A 12,293-nucleotide genomic window follows, 5' to 3' on the forward strand; every position below is an offset into this window, starting at 1 on the left:
CATGTGGAAAAAGTGTTTTTATAAAGAGCGGATATACATATATACACGTAAGTGATTCACTTTGCTGCACCCTTGACACTACCACAATGTTGTAAATCAACTGTACTCTCTAAACTTCTTCTCCTGAGAAGAACGGAAGGAACAGACACAAACATTTGGCTAGACTGACCTGGCATTATGCAGTCATTTTTAGACTCGAAATCCAAAGTGTAGGGTAGGAAAATCAGGATATTGTCACTGCCTTCAAATTAAAAAACAATAAGCAGCCCGGTGGCGGCAGGACGGACGCACCGGCCAAGCCCACCGCTGGAGCCTCATAGCTTTCTCCAGGCGCCCCGCCGGACCCACGCGGAGGGGGCCGGGGTTCGACCTCCAGCTGCCCGCCCCTCAGGCCAGATGGTGACCGCCTGCCCTCCCGGCTCCCAGGGCCCCAATTCCGGCTCACACGCCCCCTTCGCTGAAGGCCCGGATCACAGCGCCCCGGGGCGCCGGCCTGCTACTGACAGAACCCCTTATCCGGCTCACACGCCCTCGCCCCGCCCAGGCCCGCCTCGCCGCTCACAGGCTGCCGACACACGCTTCCCGCGCACACGGGCCTCTCTCCCCGCCGGCCCCGCTCCCGCTCACACGCTGCCGGCTCACGCTCCCCGCTCACACGCCCCCCTCCGGGCGCTCCCCGCCGGCCCGGCACGCCGCTCACACGCTGCCGGCTCAAGCTCCCCGCTCACACGCCCCCCGCCCCCGCCGGCCCGCCTCGCCGCTCACACGCTGCCGGCTCACGCTCCCCGCTCACATGCGCCCCTCTCCCCACCCTACGCCGGCCCGGCTCGCAGCTCACACGCTGCCTGCTCACGCTCCCCGCTCACACACACCGTTCTCCCAGGCCCCCGCCGGCCCGGCTCACGCTCCCCGCTCACACGCACCCCTCTCCCCACCCCCCGCCGACCCGGCTCCAGCTCACACTCACCCCTCTGGTCGCTCCCCGCCGGTCCGGCTCGCCGCACACACACGCCGCCCTCGCCCCAGTGCGCCGGGCCGCGCTCCCCACTCTCACGACCCCCGACGCCTCACGCACTCCCCGGCCGCACGCCCCCCGCGCAGGCGCACGGCCGGCTCACCGCCCACACAACCCCCGCCCCCAGGCGCCGGCCGGTGCTCGCCGCTCACACGCCCCCCGAGCGCCGCCGACGCTCTCAGAGGCCCGGCCTAAGTTCTCCGCCTGGTGTCTGCGCCACGTTCTACGAGAGGCCGTGGAGCCGGCCCTGAACCGCCCCGCGCGACCGACGGAAAGCTGCCTGAGGCGGGGCGCCGTCAGGGCAGAGGCGAGCGGGCGCCTCCTGGGCCGCTGCTCTGGGGCTGCGCAGCCGCGAGCGGATGGCGGGCGTGCCTGTGGCTCCACTCCGTGGCTGTGGGCAGGTCGGTTTCGGCAGCTTCCCGCGCGCGCGGGCGTCGCCGCCACTTCCTCAGCGCCACGCGCTGCCCCCCGTCCTCGAAGCCGCTGTGCGCGCGGGCTCCGGTGGGCGTCTCGCCCCGGTGACGCGCGGAGAGACCGGGAGACGGGCTGCTGGAGCTCAGGTGAGAGTTACACCGGGGAGGTGGGGACAGCGTAGCCCGGGAGTTAGGGCCGCGCCCTGAGGGCTGCGGTGAGGGTAGCCCCACCGGGGAGCCGGCCCTGCAAGCACCCTCCCCTCCCCGCCGGGGAAGGGCGGGCAGCAACCGGGCTCTGGAGCCTGAGGTTCGCTCTTCACTCACAAGGCATTTCAGAGAAGCCATGGGATTACTCTGTGTTTAGATAGCTGTCGCAGCGCTTATGGCTCACCTGGTCAAGAATCTGCCTGCAATGTGGGAGACCCGGATTCAATCCCTGGGTTGGGAAGATCCCCTGGAGAAGGGAAAGGCTACTCACTCCACTATTCTGGCATGGACTGTCCCAAAGAGTCAGACTTTGCAACAAGTCAGAGTGAGCAACTTTCACTTCACTAATTAAGGTGCTTCCCCACGGATGACTGGGCTTCCCTCATAGCTCAGTCGGTAAAGAATCTGCCTGCAGTGCAGGAGACCCGGGTTCGATTCTTTGGTTGGGAAGCTCCTCTGGAAAAGGAAATGGCTACGCACTCCAGTATTCCTGCCAGGAGAATCCCATGGAGAGAGGAACCTGGCGGTCTAGAGGCTTGCAAGAGTCGGACACGATTTAGGGACGAAACCACCACGTAGCACTTTGGGGAACGGATCGGATAGAAGAAAGACTGGTTCTCAGTGGGTTAGAATAGACAGCAGGAGAGATGGATGTGGTCAACAGCCCGGTCGGGGGTCGCTGAACACCGTGTCCTGAGACGACAGGTCTTGTAGGTACAAGGACAGGGGTGGAGGTGAGAGGAGTAGCCGAGGAGGGGAGGGACCGCGTCTCTGGAGGCTTCTCTCAGGTAGCAGAGTAAACATCTGGCAGTCAGCAGGGCAGGAAGAGCCTTTGGGTAAGGTGAGTCTTGTTTTGAACATCCAAGAGCACTTGGTCTGACACTTGGGCCATTTAACAGACGGGGAAGCCGAGCCACTGGAATTACGCATCAGGTTAAAGGGCTTGTCTGAACTTGCAGCTGTTGGAAGCAGAGCCCCAACTCCAACAGTCTTCTTGGGTTGCAGTCTGTTATTCTTGCAACTTCAGGCAGCTACCTTATCTGCAAAGTTAGGAGACCACAGTGGGAGGTTCCCTGGAGACGTAGAACTCAGAGGGGTGGTTATTCAGTCCCTAAGTCATGCCCCAGTCTTTATGGCCGAATGTACTAAGGCACGACGCCAGGCTTCCCTGTTCTTCCCTGTCTCTCTGAGTTTGCTCAAATTCATGTCCATTGGGTCAGTGATGTCATCCAACCATCTCACCCTCTGTAGCCCCCTTCTCCTTCGTCATTTCGTGAATCTTTCCCAGCGCCAGGGTCTTTTCCAATGAGTCTGGTCTTTACATCAGGTGGCCAAAGTATTGGAGCTTCAGCATCAGCATCAGTCCTTCCAAGGGATATTCAGGGTTGATTTCCTTTAGGATTGGCTGGATTGATTTCCTTGCTGTCCAAGGGACTCTCAAGAGTCTTCTCTAACAAAAGCATCAATTCTTCGGTGCTCAGCCATTATGGTCCAACTCTCATATCCGTACATGACTCCTGGAAAAATCATAGCTTTGACTATAGGGACTTTTGTCTGCAAAGTGGTATCTCTGCTTTTTAAAACGCTCTCTAGGCTTGTCATAGCTTTTCTTCCAAGGAGCCAGGGTCTTTCAATTTCATCGCTGCTGTCACCATCCGCAATGACTTAGGAGCCCAAGAAAATAAATTCTGCCACTGTTTTCATTTTTCCCCCATCTATTTGCCGTGAAGTGATGGGACTGGATACCATGATCTTAGTTTTCGAATGCTGAGTTTTAAGCCAGATGTTTGAGAGAGGTGGAGGCTTTCCAATAAGTCCCCACTAGGGTGGGAAGACTAGATCACACGGGGAGAAAGGAGCGCAAAGGCGCAGACACTGCCCACAGGTGCTGGCTTTTCAGCCTGTGAGTCCAACTGTCTGTTTTGCTCAGACTTGAAGTGTTGGTGTCCCACTTTGGGAAGTGGCAGGGTGGAGGGGGGGAAATCAAGGGTGAACTTACAAGTGTAAAATCACTGGCTTTTCTGGGTCTTAGAGGGCATCAGTGCACCTTTTCTTGCAGTCCTGGCTGCCTTTGGGGGCTGGCCACTGGGAGAGCTGAGCTGGGTTAGACTAAGAATTGGTCTTGATCTGATTGACCCCTCACACCCTGGACCCACACATGCTTTCAAGAATCATGCCTCCGTGGCAGCAGATGGTAGCTGGTTGAGAGCAGGGACTCTGCCTTTTTCATTCCAGAATTTCTTATGGTTAGGTGCTGTGTTTGGCAGATTGGAATGATGCCCTTTGTGTCTGCAGAACTGATAACCATTTGAGTCTTTAGGAAAATTATCTTGAGTTCTCAGGGGCTTACAGCTGGTGGTGGGAGCACAAAATGATGCAATTCCCAGTGTGAATTTTAACAGTTTAAATCTTAAAAAAATAAATAAAAATTCAGATCTGGCAACTCGGTTGTATCTTTACAAGTTTATTTCATACTTGTCTTTTGTATACCTGCTGATCTAATCGTGCAAGAGTTTCAGCTGTCCCATAAAATAATATTTGTGATAAAAGGAATATTTAATTGAATTCTAGTAAAGCAGACTTTTCCATGATATCTTTTTATCCAGTTGATGAAAGAGTCGGTAGAAGGCAAGCTTTCATTTTTCATTAGAAATCATTTCTTACATTGAAGCTGCATTAAATAGTGTAATTTTGCAGTTATACCCGTAGTGCTAAAGCAGTTTTTTTTGCTGATGCATTTATTCTGGCTCGATAACAGTAAATGGGTTGCTTATCATGATTTTGTTTCGAGATTTTTTTTTCTTTTGGTTGTCATTGTCACGCATTATTGGGTGTTTTTTTTTTTTTGGTAAAATTTTTATTTGAAATATAGTTTATTTACAGTGTTTCAGGTGTAGGTGTTGCTGGTTGACAGACATTGTGTAGCATTTATGAATTTTTTAATTCTCCTGTTTTTATCCTTCCAAGGGAAGTTTTTTTTAGAAATTTGCCAAAGTAGATAGCAGAAAAACTCCTTTGACCTTTCTGTTTTCTATCCTAGCAGTGTGTAGGGTTTTTTTGGTGGGTGGTGGGTAGTAACCTTTTAAGATCCTTTTCCGATAATGAGTATTTTACCTGCTTTTGTCGTGTGTTATTACGTCTGTAGACTATTAGCTTTTTGTCGTTAGTTTTATTGAGGTATAATTTATGTACAACACAGTACACATTTTACTAGAGTTTTGACAAATGTATACAATCCTTGTAACCAGCAACCCAACCAAGATGTCTGCCATCCCAAGGACTCCCTTTTCTCTTTTGCAGCACTGGCTACCTCCCACCTGCAGCCTGAGGCAGCCAAGGATTTTCTTTCCCCTATAGATTATATTTGTCTTTTTTATTGTATTTCTGGAGTCAGCATGCCAGCAATTGCAAACTTTTCTGTGCAGGGCCAGTTAGAACATACAGTGTGTACTCCTTTCTGTCTGACTTCTCACTACGGTGTCTTTAAGATTATCCTCAATGACTGTGTTGATTGTGTATTTTGTTAGTAAGTCATCCCTTTTTATTGTTTTTAATTGTGGTTAACGATGCAAAACTTAAATGTTGCCATTTCTAACCATTCTTCTGTGTCCACTTCAGTGGCATTAATTCTATTCACATTGTTGTGCAACCATCACCTCTATTTCCAAAGCTTTCTCATAACCCTAAATGAACTCTATAGCTTTTAAGCAGTAACTACCCACTCTTCTACCCCCTCAGCCTGGTAGCCTCTAATCTACTTTGTTTCTATGAGTTTGCCTATTCTAGACATTTCAGATAATTTGCATCATACCATATTTGTCCTTTTGTGTCTGGCTTATTTCACTAAGCAGTGTTTTCAAAGTTCATGTTGTTGTATGTATCAGCACATTTTTTTTTTTTGGACTGAGCAATATTCCATTGAATAGACATACTTTGTATGAACATAGGTGTTCAGTTCTCTTGAGTGTATACCTAGAAGAGGAATTGCTGGATAATGTAGGAGTTCGAAATTTGACTTTTGTGGACCCACAAGACTTTTTCTACAGGGCTGTACCATTTTACATTCCTACCTGCATTGGACAAGGGTTCCAGTTTCTCCCCATCCTCTACAACACTTGTCATCATAGCCATGTTAGGAGGTGTGGAAGGACTATTGGTTTTTCATAAGGTACATGAGCATAGAGTATTGCTACAAACTTGGTGGGTGAATGAGGGAGTGTAATTTTATATGTTCCAGGAGGAAGGACGGAGGCAAATTCTGGAGGAGATGAACGTTTTATGCGAGCAAACCCTACCTGATATGTAAGTTGGTCAGTTGATATTCTAAAACAGTTTAAGAAATATGATATTGATGTCAGATCATCTTAACATTAGTTTTTAGATATGTTTTCTTTTTTTTAATTCTCTGTGAGCCTGATCATACCCTAGCTATACAGAAGTAGAAGGATTTGTGTTAATGATTGTTATGTCTCCAGGAACAAAATACTGCTTGGCACATGGTAGGGGTTCAATAAATACTTCTTGTTTGACTGGTATGACTTGAACGGAATTAGGGTGGATCCAAGAGAGATGACACAAGAGCAAGTAAGAGACCTGACGAGTGAAGTGTCTTGTTTCCGCTGCTTGTTTTCATCAGGTGAGGCCTTAGTGGGTTTAAAGGAAGAACAGGCAGTTTGCAAATTTAGCAGGAGTAGCAGTGACTTCGAAAGCTTGAGTGAAGTGGGCTGGGAACTCGTGCTGCAGAACACTACAGCTTGGTAGGCTAGAGGGTTCTGGAGTTGCGGACTGTTTATAGAGCCAAGCATGGGAGTGGGCACAGAGACTTCACAGACTTCAAAGGACCTGTGATTGGGTGAAGAATGAGACCCAAGACTACTGACTGCTGGAGGAAAAATGAGTTATTGAGAGTTCATCCTGCAGAGAAGTATGTCTGCAACTTGAGATTTCATCCCTGGCCTTGTTCGGTAGTGTTTTCATCAGTTAGTTGGGCGCAGAAATCAGTAGCGTGCTGTTAGGGTGTGTGGAGGACACAGAACAGTGGGAACACTTTGCAGTGACTGTGTTTAAGGATAAATGCTGATGAACGAGGAACTGATGTGCGAGAGGTCTGCAGTAAATGTAAGGGAAATGGAAAGTCCTGCACTCAGGTTCCCAGGTCCTTCATTTGTTCATGCAACAGATAGGCACTCAGCAGTTATGAGCTGATAAAGGGCTCTGGTGTTTCCGTTGTAAACAGCAGAATCAAGAGGTTTGACCCCATGGCCCCCAACAGTGTCACGCAGAAGGCAGATGTTCAGTGCAGGTAATGCGGGTCAGAGTACGTGCCGTGAAGGAAAACACCACACTTGGAGAGAGTGTCATGCACTCAAAATATTGGTAGATTGAGAAATCCGGGAAATTCTCTCCGAGGAAGAGACTCTTCAGCTGGAGCCTGAAGACGTGGGTTTTAGCGAGGGAGTAACTGTGGGCAAAGAGCTTTCTTGTTATAGAAAAATAGTTCTGTAGGAAACATTCATATGTTGTACATAGACACGCAGCTGTGTAAGAACATTGTTACGACATCCTGGACAGAAGCCCAGTCCCTGTTCTGCTGCAGCCAACCTCTTTCCTCTTCCTGGTGGCAGCGGCTCTCGTGAGGCTGCTGCACGCCCCCTCCCCTCCATCTGCCTGCACATTTACTGTTACGTGCTTGAATGAGAAAAACCGTAAACGCTGGAAGAGATGGAAAGCTCAGGTCTGGGGTAGGAGGACTCAACAACATGATGTGGACTGTTCTCTCCATGCACCTGTGGTTGCTTAACCTGTGACAAAGAGGCAAGGATGGACAGTGCGGAAAACCCTCTTCAATAAGTGATGCTGGGAAATCTGGACAGCTGAGTAAAAGAATGAAATAGAACATTGTCTGATACCATACACAAAAGTATACTTGAAATGCATGAAAGACCTACATGGAAACTTTTAGAGGAAACCATAGGCCAAAACTCTTTGAGGGAATTCTCTGGCAGTCCAAGGGTTCAGACTTGGCACTTTCACTGCTGTGGGCCTGAGTTCGATCCCTCGTCAGGGAACTAAGATCCCACAAGTTGCATGGCACAGCCAAAAAGAAAGCACTCTGACATAAATTGCAGAAATCTCCTTTTTGATCCATGTCTTAGAGTACCGAAAATAAAAGCAAAAATAAACACATGGGACTCAGTTATACTTAAAAGCTTCTGCACACCAAAGGAAACAATAAACCAAACAAAAAACTAACAGAGAGGGAAAAAATATTTGCAAAGGAAGCAACTGACAAGGGATTAATCTCCAAAATATACAAATAGCTCATGTAACTCTATGTCAAGAAAATTAAAATAACCAGAAAGCCAATTTAAAAATGGGCAAAACAAATAAATAAAAATACAAAATAGAAATGGACAGAAGACTGTAATAGACAGTTCTCCAAAGAATACATACAGATTTCCAGTAGGCACATGAAATGATGTTCAGCATCACAAATTATCAGAGAAATGCACGAGAGACCTGCAATGAGGTATCACATCACACTGGTCAGAATGGCCATCATCCAAAAGTCTACAAATCATAAAAGCTGGAGAGGATATAGAGAAAAGGAAACCCTCCTACATTAGTGGTAAAACTGTAAATTGGTACAGCCACTATGGAGAACAGTATGGAAGTTCCTTAAAAAGCTGAAAGTGCAATAGAACTACTGTATGATGCAGAAGTCCCATTCTGGGGCATATATCTGGGGAAAACTAATTCAAAAAGATACACAGACTCCAGTGTTCATTCCAAACTCGCTTCCCATCCAAGGTTGCCACATACCATTGAGCAGAATGGCCCGTGCTGTACAGTAGGAAAGACGATTGAGTTTTCCACCTTGGATCCATCACTTACTGTCAGAGTGGCTTTGGTGAGGCTACTTAGCCTTCCCTGAGGGGAGCAGCTGCTCAGCTTCTGCTGGAGGAAGCAGGGAGGTGGGTTCCCCGCTGTCCCCTCCCCAGCAGCACATTCCTTGGCCCTGGCCCACTGGTACATTGTCTTGTCCAGGCAGAACTGTTTAGGCCTGAGTCCTGCTCCTCTTCAGTCGAGAACCTTCATCATTAGCCTTCCTCTACTCACCATCCTGGGGTCTGGGGCCTGGTGCCCACTGCCTCCTGGCCTCTTGCCCACTCTCCAGAGCAGCCGGACCGCTCCTTTCTCTCCAGCCTTGCCTTGATTAATACCTAATGTCCACCCTTACTAGACTAGCGTTCCACCTAGTGACGGCACGTCCCTGATTCTGCAGAAACAGTGATAATGTACAAATTAATAAGAGTAGTGATTGCTGCCATATGTACACTTAACAAAATGCCCCTTCACTCTATGTGATAACCTCCAACACCCACAACTTCATAAAGTGATGCTGGGATGAGTCAATTGAGGCTGAGGGTTTAAACTTGATATTTGAGCTGGGATTTGCACACGCACAACCTGCCTGCCACCGAAATCTAACTCTTTCTGCTGCAGCCCTTGGTTTTTCTTTATCACTGTGGGGGTTAGTTGATATTAGTGCCAGATGAGTGCTAGAACAGCCTTGCTGGGTGTGACCTATCCCTCTTCCTCCCCAGGCAAACAGTCTAATTTGCAGGGTGAGATCACAGGAGACAGGAGATAGATACATGGATCCATAGACAAATGGAGAAAATAAATTGGTTGAAATATATGAGGCTCATTTTGGGGCAGAGCCAGAGTAATAATTCAAAAGGATTCCAGCATCCCGAGCTTTGCCTTATCCACATACTACTACGATCTCTCTTCTCAATGCTGAGGGCCCAGACATGGCCTTTGGGTTCTGCACTCCTACAGATGTGGTTTATTTAAGCATCTGAACGCCAGCACCCAACTTTCCTTTAGACAGATTTCTTGTGCTCCGACAGCTTCAGAAATTAACCAGGGAGCAGATGTGGACACAGAGCCCAAGCACTGCTTGGAGCTGCAGGCTGCACTTGCCTGGATCCTGGAGAAATTATTCTCCCATTCCTCAGCCTCATTCACAGGCTGAAAACAGCCCCAGGGCCCATCCCTGCCCATGATAAAGAATCCTCTCTCTCCGCCCAGCACACACCCAGGTTCAGACCTGGGCCAATTTCACCACCTTTCAGGTAGGCTGTTGCCTGTCCTCTGATTTCAGTGTTGACCATCTGGTGATGTCCATGTGTAGCGTCTTCTCTTGTGTTGTTGGAAGAGGGTGTTTGCTATGACCAGTGTGTTCTCTTGGCAACACTCTTATTAGCTTTTGCCCTTCTTCATTCTATACTCCAAGGCCAAATTTGCCTGTTACTCCAGGTGTTTCTTGATTTCCTACTTTTGCATTCCAGTCCCCTAGAATGAAAAGGACAACTTTTTTGGGTGTTAGTTCTAAAAGGTCTTGTAGGTCTTCATAGAACCATTCGACTTCAGCTTCTTCAGCATTACTGGTTGGGGCATAGGCTTGGATCACCATGGTATTGAATGGTCTGCCTTGGAAACGAACAGAGATCATTCTGTCATTTTTGAGATGACATCCAATACTGCATCTCAGACTCTTGTTGACCATGACAAGTCTACTCCATTTCTTCTAAGGGATTCCTGCCCACAGTAGTAGATATAATGGTCATCTGAGTTAAATTCACCCATTCCTGTCCATTTTAGTTTGCTGATCCCTATAATGTTGACGTTCACTTTTGCCATCTCCTGTTTGACCACTTCCAATTTGCCTTGATTCATGGACCTAATGAATTATCCTATGCAATATTGCTCTTTGCAGCATCGGACCTTGCTTCTATTCGGTCACATCCTCACCTGGGTATTGTTTTTGCTTTGGCTCCATCCCTTCATTCTTTCTGGAGTTATTTCTCCACTGATCTCCAGTAGCATGTTGGGCACCTACTGACCTGGGGAGTTCCTCTTTCAGTATCCTATCATTTTGCCTTTTCATACTGTTCATGGGGTTCTCAAGGCAAGAATACTGAGGTGGTTTGCCATTCCCTTCTCCAGTGGACCACATTCTGTCAGACCTCTCCACCATGACCCGTCTGTCTTGGGAGGCCCCATGTGGCATGGCTTAGTTTTATTGCGTTAGACAAGGCTGTGGTCCATGTGATCAGATGGGCTAGTTCTCTGTGATTGTGGTTTCAGCGTGTTGGCCCTCTGATGCCCTCTCGCAACACCTACTGTCTGTCTTGGGTGTTTTGTACCTTGGCCGTGCGGTGTCTCTTCATGGCTGCTCCAACAAAGTGCAGCCGCTGCTCCTTGCCTTGGAGGAGGAGTTTCTCCTCATGGCTGCCCCTCCTGCCCTTGAACGTGGAGTAGCTCGTCTCGGCCCTTCTGTGCCAACGCAGCTGCCGCTCCTTGGACGTGGGGTTTCTCCTGTCAGTCGCCTTCCCTGACCTCGGACGTGAGGTAGCTCCTCTCAGTCAGCAAACACAAGACCAGGAGCTGACTGTGGGTCAGATCATGAACTCCTTATTGCCAAATTCAGACTTAATTTGAAGAAAGTTGGGAAAAGCACTAGACCATTCAGGTATGACCTAAATCATGTTTCTTAGGATTATACAGTGGAAGTGAGAAATAGATTTAAGGGACTTGATCTGATAGACAGAGTGCCTGATGAACTATGGATGGAGGTTCATGACATTGTACAGGAGACAGGGATCAAGACCATCCCCATAGGAAAGAAATGCAAAAAAGCAAAATGGCTGTCTGAGGAGGCCTTACAAATTGCTGTGAAAAGTGAGAAGTGAAAAGCAAAGGAGAAAAGGAAAGATATTCGCATTTGAATGCAGAGTTCTAAAGAATAGCAAGGAGAGATAAGAAAACTTTCCTGAGCTATCAATGCAAAGAAATAGAGGAAAATAACAGAATGGAAAAGACTTGAGATCTCTTCAAGAAAATTAGAGATACCAAGGGAACATTTCATGCAAAGATGGGTTCGATAAATGGTATGGTCCTAACAGAAGCAGAAGATATTAAGAAGAGGTGGCAAGAATACACAGAAGGACTGTACAAAAAAGATCTTCATGACCCAGATAATCACGATGGTGTGATCTCTCACCTGGAGCCAGACATCCTGGAATGTGAAGTCAGGTGGGCCTTAGAAAGCATCACTATGAACAAAGCTAGTGGAGGTGATGGAGTTCCAGTTGAGCTGTTTCAAATCCTGAAAGATGACGCTGTGAAAAAAGTGCTGCACTCAACATGCCAGCAAATTTGGAAGACTCAGCAGTGGCCACAGGACTGGAAAAGGTCAGTTTTCATTCCGATCCCCAAGCAAGGCAATGCCAAAGAATGTTCAAACTACTGCACACTGCACTCATCACACACTAGTAAAGTAACGCTCAAAATTCTCAAAGCCGGACTTCAGCAATACGTGAGCCGTGAACTTCCAGATGTTCAAACTAGTTTTGGAAAAGGCAGAGGAAGCAAAGATCAAGTTGCCAACATCTGCTGGATCATAGAAAAAGCAAGAGAGTTCCCGAAAAACATCTATTTCTGCTTTATTGACTATGCCAAAGCCTTTGACTGTGTGGATCACAATCAACTGTGGAAAATTCTGAAAGAGACGGGAATAGCAGACCATCTGCCCTGCCTCTTGAGAAACCTATATGCAGGTCAGGAAGCAATAGTTAGAACTGGACATG

General features: G+C 48.1%; 2 protein-coding genes across 2 annotated transcripts in view; both read left to right on the plus strand.

The window, feature by feature from the left end:
• The first annotated feature begins 396 nt into the window (after positions 1–396).
• On the plus strand, positions 397–1,266 carry LOC136157104 (uncharacterized). Its single transcript, XM_065919136.1, has one exon. It carries the CDS (start codon positions 397–399, stop codon positions 1,264–1,266), a length of 870 nt encoding a protein of 289 aa, XP_065775208.1.
• The window catches only part of LOC136157105 (ankyrin repeat domain-containing protein 26-like), a 209,646-nt gene continuing 197,986 nt past the window's right edge, over positions 634–12,293 (plus strand). The window contains exons 1-2 of the mRNA XM_065919137.1: positions 634–1,575; positions 5,873–5,937. Of these exons, the coding sequence (XP_065775209.1) occupies positions 1,375–1,575; positions 5,873–5,937 (266 nt within the window). The 5' untranslated portion in view covers positions 634–1,374. The remainder of the gene's footprint in view (positions 1,576–5,872; positions 5,938–12,293) is intronic.

This window comes from Muntiacus reevesi, chromosome 2 (genome assembly GCF_963930625.1).
Source record: "Muntiacus reevesi chromosome 2, mMunRee1.1, whole genome shotgun sequence".
NCBI classification, from domain to species: Eukaryota; Metazoa; Chordata; class Mammalia; order Artiodactyla; family Cervidae; genus Muntiacus; species Muntiacus reevesi.

Coding starts and splice junctions, on each gene's coding strand:
- LOC136157104 (XM_065919136.1), top strand. CDS start 397: ATGGTGACCGCCTGCCCTCCCGGCTCCCAGGGCCCCAATTCCGGCTCA.